The sequence below is a fragment of the Zymoseptoria tritici genome, chromosome 4 (genome assembly GCF_000219625.1).
Source record: "Zymoseptoria tritici IPO323 chromosome 4, whole genome shotgun sequence".
Classification (NCBI taxonomy): Eukaryota; Fungi; Ascomycota; class Dothideomycetes; order Mycosphaerellales; family Mycosphaerellaceae; genus Zymoseptoria; species Zymoseptoria tritici.
Window position 1 is genome coordinate 2,072,545 of NC_018215.1, and position 12,540 is coordinate 2,085,084.

General features: G+C 55.0%; 3 protein-coding genes across 3 annotated transcripts; 2 read left to right on the forward strand and 1 right to left on the reverse strand.

Annotated features, from left to right (window-relative positions):
* Nucleotides 1–263: 263 nt before the first annotated feature.
* Nucleotides 264–2,044, reverse strand: MYCGRDRAFT_85807 (uncharacterized protein; the record flags this gene model as incomplete). Its single annotated transcript, XM_003853278.1, has 4 exons — nt 264–423; nt 477–598; nt 662–1,412; nt 1,539–2,044. The coding sequence occupies 4 exons, from the start codon at nt 2,042–2,044 to the stop codon at nt 264–266; spliced, it is 1,539 nt and encodes a 512-aa protein (XP_003853326.1).
* Nucleotides 2,045–5,315: 3,271 nt separating this feature from the next.
* MYCGRDRAFT_71387 (uncharacterized protein) lies at nt 5,316–6,275 on the forward strand (the record flags this gene model as incomplete). Its single annotated transcript, XM_003853040.1, has 2 exons — nt 5,316–5,759; nt 5,953–6,275. The coding sequence occupies 2 exons, from the start codon at nt 5,402–5,404 to the stop codon at nt 6,273–6,275; spliced, it is 681 nt and encodes a 226-aa protein (XP_003853088.1).
* A 3,388-nt stretch (nt 6,276–9,663) lies between these two features.
* MYCGRDRAFT_10738 (uncharacterized protein) lies at nt 9,664–12,081 on the forward strand (the record flags this gene model as incomplete). The annotated part of the gene is made up of 1 exon (XM_003853041.1): nt 9,664–12,081. A coding segment is annotated over one exon (2,418 nt), but the record flags the coding sequence as incomplete, so codon positions are not given.
* Between the last annotated feature and the right edge of the window lie 459 nt (nt 12,082–12,540).

Here is a 12,540-nt window from a genome sequence, read left to right on the forward strand (position 1 = left end):
AATGTGATGTCGTCAGTGGTACGCGGCTCTAAGGATGAGAGTCGGTGAGGTTGGCGGGAATCGTGGGTGGTGGCGTAATATCGTCCTGTCGTTTCTTTTCATTTGGACTCCGCAAGTCGCTGGGTACCAATCATCCCGCTCGACTCTTGCCGGTCATCATAGCTCGTATCGTTTTTCCTTTCTTTAGACTTCTATCAGTAATGCAATGCAATTCGGTCTCCATTCAAGCTCGCTTTTCAATCAACGTTTCGTCAAGTCTCCGTTCAAGTCTTCACAATCTCTCCCGCCAGTTTACTCCTCGCGCGAATCGTTGGTCCGTACAGCAGTAATACCCAAGGTACGGTCGTGAGTAGGAATCCTACACCTCCGAGGAAGCCACCTGCGCCCTGGAAGGTCATTTTGTTGAACATTTGGGTTGTGAATCTGGATGATCGGATTAGAAGTGGAGGTGAAGGTAAGACCGGAGGGCGACGTACAAAGGGAATGCGCCGGCCAGCATGTTGCGAGAGAAGGATTGTGCGGCGAGCGCACTGCTGGCGTAGCGGTGGTAGGAATCTGCGAGGTAATTGAAGACGGCGAGGTAGATGCTGAAGATGCCCTGTTCGTGCCAATTTAGCATTCTTCAGGACACTCAGGAGGTAATGGTGTTGAGAAGACATACCATTGTGGAACATCCCAAGCCCAAGGTCGGCACGATCCAATGTATGCCGGGGTACGCTCCAGTAATACACAGCCAAAGACATCCAATCGGCAGCAAAGCGGATTCGACACAAGCGAAGTAGAGTCGACCTTCAGGACTGTCCAATAGAGCGACTTGGCTCGCCGGAAGGTACTTTCTCCCCAGATCTTCCTGGTAGATCGCCACCACAGCGAACAGTACACTGGCAACACACGTCGCCGCGAAGATGCCACCCACTTGCTCGATGTTGAAGCCATAAGTTCTCTCGAAGATCAACGGCACGCTGGCAAAGGTCATGTAAAGGACACCCCACGAGAAGCTGACCCATAGACTGAAGAAGAACACGACCGGCTCGGTGACGAGCATGGTAAAGGGACGCAAGAGGGAGATTCGCAGCATGGTGGCGATACTGCTTCGTTCTTCGTCGGCGAGGACTTTCCATCGGATGCGCTGAGCGGTTTTCTTTTCCGGCGAGGAGGTGTTCGAGGGCGGCATCATGACGCCTGGATAGCCAGCTGCTTCGAGGCTCTCGTACCATTTGTTCAAGGCCTTTGCTTTGCGAGAGAGGAGTACCGAGCCGCGCGTTTCCTTGAAGAAGAGGATGACAGCGATCATTACAGCGCCGTCCAGGATGACCTGGTGGTAGAATATCCAACGCCATGTCGTCCTGTTGGCAATGAATCCACAGATAAGTGGTCCGAAGCCAGTACCCAACAGAGCAGCCGCCGAGAACCTAAAACAGAAGGTAGAAGGGTTAGCAATAGTTCGGACGGACATAAGGGCAGACTGAGACCTGCTGGCATAGCCCGAGAGACAATCTCGGACAGCTACAGGCGTTCTACCCTTCGATTTTTCTTACAGTGTCATTGGCGTATTCCTATCCTGGGCGTGGAAGATATCGCTCACAACACCGCCGACCATTGTACTAAAAGTACTGCTCATTGCTCCGGCTAGGAACCTGTTCACCAACTCGCCTACGAAGGTGGGGGTGACTGCGCACACGATTTGGAAGACGACGAACAACAGTCCGGTGACGACGAACACAGGTCGTCTGCCGTTGATTTCAGAGAATGGCGCGAGGAACATGGGCGCGATTGCGAAGCCGCAGGTGAAGGTCGTGATTCCCACCAAGACGGCTACGCGCGAGACGTTCCATTCTGAGGCCATCTGTGCGACTCCAGGACTATATGCGCCTGAGTTGTATGCGGCGATGAAGGTGACGAGACAGGAGAGCCCGGTCATCATGCGCTTTCGTGCGCTGGACCAGAGGAAGGGCGAGGTATATTTCTTCAAGTCTGGACATTGTGGAGGCGGCTCTGCTCGTGAATTGGGAGCTGACTGTGAGAGATGTGCGGGTGATGGCATTTCTGTTTCGAACTCGAGATAGTGCCAGACGATGTCGTTGTCGTCTTCGGAGCCGTCGCCATCCTCTGCGCCGAAAGTGCTGGTCGAATCGCTCTTGTCGCGTTTGTCTTCATCTTGAGCGACATCGGCTTCGGGTGTAAATGTCGAGTCTTCGGGCTTCTCAAGTGAGGAGAGGTGGACCTCTGGACAAGCCATGGTAATTCACGTGGACACAACCAAGACTGTGCATGAAGGAAGAAGGGGAGGGAAAGTCAGAAATGAGATCAAAGATGCAAACGCGACAGGGCGTCACATCATCAGTCATGTCGTGAAAAGACGGGGTGCCGATCCTTTGATACCGTTAACCGAGACGAGGACAACGTGGGCTTTAACCTTAGCCTATCCGTACTCCCGATGCGCAAGAAGGACGGAAGTCTATTCATCCAAGGACATCATCATCGTGAATGACTGTCGATGAATGGTGATCGCTTTTTGCGGCTCCAGGCCTACTCGGTCTGGAGGGTGAAGTTGTCCTTCATGCTCCACCGTTCACAGTCAGTCCTATCGACTTGAACTCTGCCTGGAGAAGGACAGCATCTGCACGAGAAGCGCCACGGAGACAGCAGTCCGAAATCGCTACTGAAAGTGCGGTCATGAGGGACCTTGTCCACGTCCACATACGTCCAGGCAAGCTTCGTGAACGGCTCACGGCTGCAGTTGTCATTGGCCTGTTGGATATCCGACAAGGATTGCAAGGCCGAAACTCGTCCGAAGCGAGAATCGTGCGTCCAATAGAACTGACATATGGTCAGTGAAGAGCAGGTCAGGTACGTGGGATCCTGGGGCGGAAGAGAGAGAGCGCCCTGGCGTCTGCGGTGTTGAAGAGCATGAGGTAGCCATGGTGAGAGCATGTGCCCGCTGCATTGTCGCTGTTGGAGTCGGACTTCGCAAGCGTATCAAAGCCGGTCAAATCTGCGAGGAATCCATCGATCTCAGCGGTTTCCTCACCTCGTGCGTCGGCCTTGCCTTTCAACTGCGTCGTCGCTGTCGTGGATGGATTTGCTGTGCACAACGTCGAGAGGCAAGGCAAGATATCGATGCCGTATCATGGTGAGGGAACACATGAAGTCAGGCGATACGAAGACACCCCTGGATCATGATTGCCACGAGGCGAGGACAATCGTAGCAGGGTAGCTCTCCTCGTCGATTTTGTGCTCATCCAAAGTGCTGCCTTGTTCTGAACGTCGCTTTGTCGCTTGCTGGTCGCAGAGAACAAACGTTGGTCAACTTGACACACGACGGGACGCAGGTCCGCCGGAAGTACAGCGAAGGGAGGCCACTTTGCCCTTACACGACAGCTGTCGAACCCTTGCAAGAGCCGGGCACCTCACTCTGCAGATCCCTTGGAGGGCTCGACTGTCGCCTGGTATTATCCCCCTGTACGGTCGCCCAAAGCAGTCTATGAAGTCTGGGGGCAAAGCTTTCGCTGACCGTAGGCTGGGATCTAGAACTAATAAACTTCCAGCCAGGAACCACCGGTCTAGACGCAAATTGGAAGGCATGCAAGGCACTGCCATTCACTTTATTATTCTTCAGCAACGCCACGAGAGGCAGTATAGCGAGGCTACCGACGAGAGGGATAATCCCATATCGAGGAAGCCCGAAGAGAACACTACTCAAGCAAGATCGTCCGCTCATGCCGACACGTTCTGTCCAAGTTGTTCTACCACACGAGGACCAGAAATTTGACCGGCATTATGCTTACTGCGATACGAACTGTAATTGCAATCAGGCCTTGATCCCTCGTCGCAATGAAAGCAGCCGGAGAAGCGTGGACACGGCGCCTGGGTTTCTCTGGCTAGTTCTGAAGCCCTGTAAGAGCATTGGACGAACCATCGTGTCCGGAGGTCGATGGCCTGTTTGAAGGTCGTTTGCCAGTTCGGCCCTGGCACATCTCCTGAGCGCTATCAAAACCCTCTCGGTCCCTCGTCTGTCTTTCTCTCTCTTCCTTCCTCAATCCTCGTCGCAATTCCACCGCCGGCTCGCTCATTCCAAAACTTTCAACGAAAAAGACACTCGAGGCACGATGAAGCTCGCTATCTCCCTCTCGCTCGCTACGGCCATGTTCTTCGCCATCGGCCACGCCGGCTCAACCGTCCATCTGAACAACAAAAAGACAAACTACGTCCGCTGCGACAACGTTGCCGAGGCCTGGGCGAAGCACGTCTGCAGCACATGGAGCGGCGACTATGTAAGTCTCATCTCGACTGGGCGGTTGTCACGCAGTATCCGAAGTTGTTTGCTGATTTTCTCCTTTCTCCAACACAGCAAGGAAACAACGCCTGCTGCCTTCCATACATCGACATCGACGGCTACACGTATGACTGTGCGGCCAATGACAAACACCCCAATGCAAAACCGGCGTACGATGGAAAGTGTCAAGCCTAGAGTGTTCGACCCGATTAAACGGTGGAGGCAGGAGGAGGCATGAATGGCACTCGAGGAGCGGAAGTCTCGGTCTGTGCTACCAATAACACCAACGGAGGGTTCAGGATTCATCCTCGTCAGACCGAAGAGACTTGGACAGAGCTACAAATTACGATGGTGGACGCTGCGATTCTCCGGACAAACAAAAGCATGTTCTCATCCTTCTACCGCTTTTCCCTCCTCTATGTCGCGATGTCCCTGTATTCCGAAGCCTCACGTCCCACCAAAGACCAGTTGAACAGTGGAGGATTCATGTGTATTCCAGTGCTGCGTTTTGTATGGGTCAGCCATGACCTCAATATTGTCGACGGTATGTCCAACAACAAGAAGCCGGAAATAGGCCGACCTGCACCTTCAACAATGATCGCGCTGGAGAAGATATTGCAAAGAGCTTCGCCAGAGATATCCTGCTCTTCCTCCTCTACGAAGATCTGCAAAGGTTGAAAAAGCTGGTGCTCTTATAGTGCCCGACTTCGCACATTCAGGAACCACTTTCCACGATATTGTCGGCATCGTCCAGCAGCAAGGCGGTCTCAACTTATGCCACTTCTCTACTTCGATCGCCGTCTGGAATAGATTTGAAGCCATCGTCTACTGCGAGACGGACGGCTGTCTGCGGCGCTGTACACAACATATCAAGCGTGAGGTCTAGATCTTTCCATCCCGGCGTGATTGTTCATCACAGCAGTGATCTTGGCCCCATTGTTGCCCCCACCATTGCCAGGGTCGATGGCGTGCTTGACCCCTCCAAAACTTTGCCTTCGCCCATTGATGAGCTGCTTCATCAGCACCGAGGACAACTTTTCTTTCTTCTGACTGAACATCAACCTCACACGCACGACCAACCTCAACAACAACACATTACACACACACACACCAATCACCGCCATCATGTCGACCGCTCCTCTCCGCCTCGGCAGCATCGCCCCCAACTTCGACGCCGACACCACCTCCGGCCCCATCAACTTCCACGACTTCATCGGCGACTCGTGGGTCGTCCTCTTCTCCCACCCCGAAGACTACACTCCCGTCTGCACCACCGAGCTCGGCGCCTTTGCCAAGCTCGAGCCCGAGTTCACCAAGCGCGGCGTCAAGCTCATCGGTCTCTCCGCCAACACGGTCGAGTCCCACGGCGGCTGGATCAAGGACATCAACGACATCTCGGGCTCGCAGCTCAAGTTTCCCATCATTGGAGACAAGGAGAGGAAGGTGGCTTTGGCCTACGATATGATTGATCATCAGGATGCTAGTAAGATAATGACACATTGTGAGGGAGGGGTGTTGCGGACGGAATTTGCGAGCTCTTTTGGTGGCTGAGAGTTGTGGCAACGAGGGGAACACGAAAGATTGCACACGATCAGCCGACGGAAGAGCTCCCAAGATCCATACCTCGACACACCTCTTCTTGACCTCGAAATCACATACTGACAACCTCCTCCCAGCCAACGTGGACGAGAAGGGCATCGCCTTCACCATCCGCTCCGTCTTCATCATCGACCCCAAGAAGACCATTCGTCTTATACTATCTTACCCTGCAAGCACGGGCCGCAACACCGCCGAAGTCCTCCGCGTGGTCGACTCGCTCCAGACCGGCGACAAGCACCGCATCACCACCCCGATCAACTGGGTCCCCGGTGACGACGTCATCGTTCACCCCAGCGTCAAGAGCCCCGAGGCCGAGAAGCTGTTCCCGAAGATGAACGTCGTGCGGCCATACCTCAGATTCACGCCGCTGCCAAAGGAGGAGACGAGCGCGGCGGTTTGACTGGGAGATGTCATGTTTCAGGATGCATGGGAGAGCGAGTGGGGAAGACGGGTGGTTTGATGGGGTGAGATCGTGCACCTTGTCGTCCCTGTGGAGTCCGAATCCACCACCATGTATCTCTGGAACCAGATGGTACAGACGAAGATGGTCGATTAGCGGTAGATATTGGAATCAAAAGCTCTTTGATACACAAAGACTTCCTCTGCGCTGTCTACATGACCGATCTGCAGAACGTCCTTACACGCCAGAGCACCGGGCTAGCCATGTGAGCGTGCGACGCGAACTATCGCCAGCCTAGTGAAGATCAAGAGCAATTCACAACAATGTTAATTCCAATCCCAACGGAAGTCTACAACATGTCCAACAACGAAGTCTCGTAAGAGCATTTCACCCACGGAGCTGACATCTTATACTTCATCAGGGGCACCAGAAATGATGATCTCGGGGTAAGGCCATGATGTCTCACCCCCACCACGGTTGTCTGGATAACCGTTGAGAAATCCGCAGACCGATCCAGGCACCAAAAAAGGATATGTTTGTTTATACTTTTGATAGATTGCATCGCTTCGTTGGTATTGAAGAGGGCTGAAACAAGTTTGGAAGTATGGAGTGCACGTGTGCTGTGCTGCGGATACCCGTGATGAGTTCGCTCGAGCGCTCGCAGCAACTTCCGTCCTCGCAATATCCATCCGACAAGTCAAACCGCGCCGTGAGCATGGTGATTCGCGATCGACGACGGGAGCGTATCGCATCAATTTTCCACGCGAGAATGATAGCACAGACCCCTTGGCGCGACAAACATGTGGTTATAGATTATTCTCTTCTTCTCTGGCTCTCGCCGAAAGCAGGGTGATGAGCCGATCCTCTTCACTACTGCGTGGTAAGCTAAAAAATCGCAAGTCCAAGGGAATCCTCAATCCGGACTCCGCGCAGGCGAGACACGGCCGGTCTGGACTGCGGTCTACATGCACTTTCATGCAGGACAAAGTGTATTGACCTGTTTTGTGCTTTGCTTTCTCTCTCGGTCAGTTCGGCGAGCTTTTCGTGGGGAGTTTTTGTGGATTTTCCGGATTTTTTTTGGGCTTTGATGATCTCTTCTTCTCGAGGCGGGAGGGTGCGTGCGTGCTTCCGGACGGGTGTTTTTGGTTTTTTTTTGATTGACATCTGCTAATAATCTTGCTTCAACGGCGGGATGTACAGTGCGTGAACGACCGTTTGTGTACCTGCTTGTAGTTCTGTATGTAAGTAGCCGATTGACGGGAGGGAACGTGGATGTGTGTGTTTTGTTGTTGTTGATGCTTGTTCAAATGTAATCTCCCACCCGATGGATTATGATGAGGCACGGCTTGGTATCATGATTGCAGGATTATATGGCACCACAGTGCTCCCCACGATGGCAATGCTTCGAAGGATGGAGACATCACATCGCAGTAGTCGATGGAAGCGAGACGGTGGACCGGTGGACCTGTCGGATTGATCATTGATGACAGCCAAAAGATTCCTTGCCCTGGTTTGCACGGGAGGAAGAGTTGCCCTTGCTTCCGGAAATCGACGCTTAGCCCAACGCGGTCTAGTTCACGGCTCTTCCAAACCGCACCTGGAAATGCGCTGCTTTTTGGTGAGGAAAAACAAAGGGTGGGAATGTGTTGCTTCGGATTGATTCACCACACACAGCCACACTATTGCACTATTGTCCATGATTGTACGCCCGGTCTCTGCTCTCCCACGATTCCCACACGCCTCGACTCCGGCCCAGCTCAACCAAAGGTGTGTATGATGTCTCCTTCCAGCGTGTCATATCTACACCGTGCCTCCCTCTCCCCCTTCGCACGCGAGCAGAGCAGTTTCCCTTGCCGGCGAGTGTCCACTACTGCGCAATCACATCCTCCACGAAGAGGCACAGGCCAGCTCATCGTCCACTTCCGCCCGTTGTCCTCTGCCCGCGCCACACGACCTGTATCCTGCCGAAACTTGCCTCCATTGCTCTTCCTTCCAAGAAGAAGATCCGACGGCGTGGCACGCACTACCTGGCCACCTGCATACGGCTTCCACTGCAACCTGCATACGGCTTCCACTGCAACACCCTTCCGCCTGCCAGCTCCCACCTCGCCGGGCTCGCCGAAATCCACCCTCTCTGCTTCACTACTGCACATCCCGGCGCAGGGAGATTTGCCCTCGCTGTGCCGACCGACTTGTCGAGGAACGCCTTGCACACGACCATCACCCCTCCACTTCCAACGGCTGTCGTGATGTGAATGCGCATGGAACCAATCAAAACTCCACCGTGCCCCCAGCATCACTCCTTCCTCTGCCCTTTCCCCTTTCGCTGGTAAACCATACCGTTGACCTCTTGCATTTCCATCATCATCGTTGCATCTCATCTGCTCTGCACCCGCGTTGACGCTACCGCGGCTGTTCCCATCCATCAATAATACATTTCACATTCCAAACCCGCCCGAGCCACCGCTTTCGCGTGGCCACCCAACGCTGACCAGAGATGTCTTTCCCCGTAGGCCTCTTCGCTCACGCCGCGCCGACGGACAGCGACAGGACTGCTACTCGACCATCGATCTCGCGCAGGACCTCACCAAAGCACGACCTCTTCCGCTTGGGTGCGAACTTCCGCGACCGTTCCGACGACGCCCCGCGACCGCCAAAGACAAAGCGATCGCCCAACCTCTCTGCCCGTGCTTGGGCTTCTCTCACACGCGACAAGTCGGCAATTAGCCCTGCGACGACCTCGTTCCGCGCACCTCGACCTGCACTCACGCGACCGGAATCAACATCGACGGCAAGCACAAGCTCCTCTCCCCAGAGTTCCTTTGACTTTCCGAGCCCTCCCACCGCACGGAAATCTTTTGTCCGCCCACGGCCTAGGCACGTCCCGATCATCATCCCGGACGCATACAGCTACGTCAGCGTACCTGAACTCTCCGAACCGGGCTCCGATCGTTTCTCCAGCTCTAGCGATAGCGATTCTTCCCTCTTCATAGAGGATACTATTGCTCGTCCGAACAGCCGCCATTCCACGCTGAGGCATGTTGAGATAAAGAGCCCAGACTGGTCCGATCCAGCACGCTGCGCCGAGTGTCTACCTCCCGTTCCCAAGTCGCCTTTCCTCGACCCGTTCCTCGAGACCTCTCCCGTATCTCCTACCGAGATGACTACTCCAGAGCCGGTCAGTCGGACTGATACCATGGATTCGCAAACATCACAGCCTTCGGCGGAAAAGATCTATGGCCGTGGAGAGAATGGATCGACTACGGGTCTTAGCTCGTACGGCAGTCAAACCAGCCTCATCGGCACGCGATCCGAGTACGAGTCCGCATCAGAGGCGGAAGCCGAGACCACGACAACAGATTTGGGATCCGGATCTCACACACCGTCACAACCCACCGCACCTGGCACGCTCCCTAGCCAGGCTTATACACCCGGCACCAACCCTGCGAACCTTTCCGGGCTGGTCTGCAATGTCCATCGCACGACAGGAAAGGAGCCACACCCTCTCGTCGGTGCGACGACGACTGTTCTCGGCGACAAGCTTTACGTCTTTGGAGGCCGCCGACTATCTCGCACGAAACCACAATTGACGTCGAATCTCTACGAGCTAGACTTGATCCGACGGCATTGGACAAAATTGAGTCCCAAGGGCGACGTACCCTCACCACGATACTTTCACAGCATGTGTGCTTTGGGAGATACGAAACTCGTCTGCTACGGAGGCATGTCTCCAGCTCCGGTATCCGAGAGCAATTCGGAAAGTCAACCCGAGGTGGCTGTCATGTCTGACGTGCACATCTACGACGTTCTCACACACACATGGACCAAGATCAACACTCCAGATCCGCCTCAAGGACGATACGCTCACTGCGCGGCGATTCTCCCTTCATCGGCCGTCTTTGCTTCGCCCAACGCGCCCATGTCGGCGGTCCATCACAACCCTGCCGGCGAGAACCCAAACCAGGGCTCTCTTGGTGTCGCAATAGATGGTACTGGTGGAGCCGAGATGGTCGTAGTGGGCGGACAAGACAGCGCGAACCACTACATTGAGCAAGTCAGCGTGTTCAACTTGAGGTCTCTCAAGTGGACTGGCACGACAGGCATGGGTCGAAGTTGTGGTGCTTACCGAAGTGTGGTCACGCCTCTCACCGGCATGACTGCCTCTCAAATTGGTGCTGGCCCGCACGCCCGCAATGAGCTCGAGGAGGATGATGAAGAGCCTGGTGCTTCGATTGGATCCGGCGCGCCCATGCTGATCTACTCAAATTACAACTTCTTGGATGTCAAGCTGGAGCTGCAAGTCCGTCTGACTGATGGAACGTTGACGGAAAAGCCGATGCAGACTGCTGTGTCACCGCCTGGCCTTCGATTTCCCAACGGTGGTGTCATCGACAACCATTTCGTCGTTTCGGGCACTTTCTTGACCTCCTCGAAGCAGGAGTACGCGCTCTGGGCACTGGATCTAAGAACACTCACATGGTCTCGTATCGATGCTGGAGGTAGCATCTTCAGCCAAGGGAGTTGGAATCGTGGTGTGCTGTGGAGTCGTCGCAACTCGTTCGTCGTTCTCGGCAACCGCAAGCGGAGCCTTGTCGATGACTACAACAACCGCCGCATCAATTTCTCCAACATCTGCGTCGTCGAATTGGAAGCATTCGGACTTTACGACAACCCCAACATCGCCGAGCCCACATCAAACTTCATCTCCGCTTCCGCCCTCATCCAACCTCCCACTCCCGACATCAGCTTCAGCCGGCTTCTCTCCTCCGCCGCAGAAGACATTGGCGCACTCGCTCTCAACACCCGCGAGCTCGCCGACATGGACTTTCTCGCCATCGACGGCACCCGCGTGCCTGTCAACTCTCGCCTCATCTCTCGCCGTTGGGGTCCCCACTTCATCTCCCTACTCCGAGAATCTCTCGCGACCTCCGAAACCGACACGGCGACCCTACGACCCAACGTCGCGAATCACCCTTCCCGCAATTCCAGCATCACCATCACTCCATCCATCACCTCCTCCAACGCCACAACTCTCACCGCCAACTCCACCGTCACAAGTACCGACCTCCTGGACACCCGCTCCGCCCCACCCACCACCCGTCCTCGTCTCCTCTACCTCCCACACACCGCTCCGACCCTCCACGCCCTCCTCCATTACCTCTACACCCTCACACTTCCAGCATCTCCTCATCCTCTCGCCACACCTCAGATATTCTGCTCCCTCCTCCAGCTCGCCCGCCCCTACAAAATCTCCGGCCTCCTCGAAGCCGTCGTCGAACGCCTGCACTCCTCCCTCGACGGCCGCAACGCCGCAGCCATCTTCAACGCCGCAGCGATGGGTGCGGGAGGCGGAGATAGCGTGCACTTCGCCACGAGTCGCGCTACGATACGGGAGAGCGACATTCCAATCAGGACTGCAAGTCTGGGCGGCATGGATGGCTTGATGACGAATGGCGTTAGCGGGACAGATCCGCGGGCAGGTAGGGATGGGCTGAGAGTCAATACGGAAATGGCGAATGGCCGCTCGGCGAGGACTACGCCTCGTCCTGGGCAGACTGGTCTCGCGAGCGATACGGAGGACGACGATACAGAGGAACCGACGAGTGCGGTCAGTGCTAGCAGTGCAGGGGAAGGTGAGGATGGGCTTCCGGCGGACGGTCTGAGTGCTTCGAGTAGTTTCAGTCGTGGATTGGACACCGATGCGGCGGCGAGGATGGAGGTGTGGAGTGGTGCGTGCAGTTCGGTGGTGGGACTGCAGAAGCGAGGATTGAGAGGGCTGATGGAGGGGAGGAGAATGAGGGAACGGGGATTTGAGGGGAGAGAAGGGCTGGCGAAGGTGGGGTTGGGGATTGCGTAGGTTGTTGGATGGAGACGGGTGGGAGGAAGAGATGGTAAAGGGAGGACATGGAAATGGGGGTGGTGAATGCATGAAGGGAGATGATGTGTCAATCTCAAGTGCAGATTTCGTGGTAGTTGTGGAATTTTGAAACAAGATCTGTCGTGATTCAAACTACTACACTGCACAGTTGGCTTGTCGTTCACGAATGGTGAAGACGCTATACTGATGTAACTTTCATGTACGGCTTCGTTGGTGTCGACGGCATCTATCTACTTACATGCACACATGCGTTTGGTCGTTCTGCCGAGGTGGGTCACTTGGTAACCTGCACACATACAGATGGCTACCTGTACCCGCTACCAGTACGCATATCTGGCCGTCCTGCTAAGTTGCCTTGCGCGCATGCATGTACGGGTGCAGAGATTC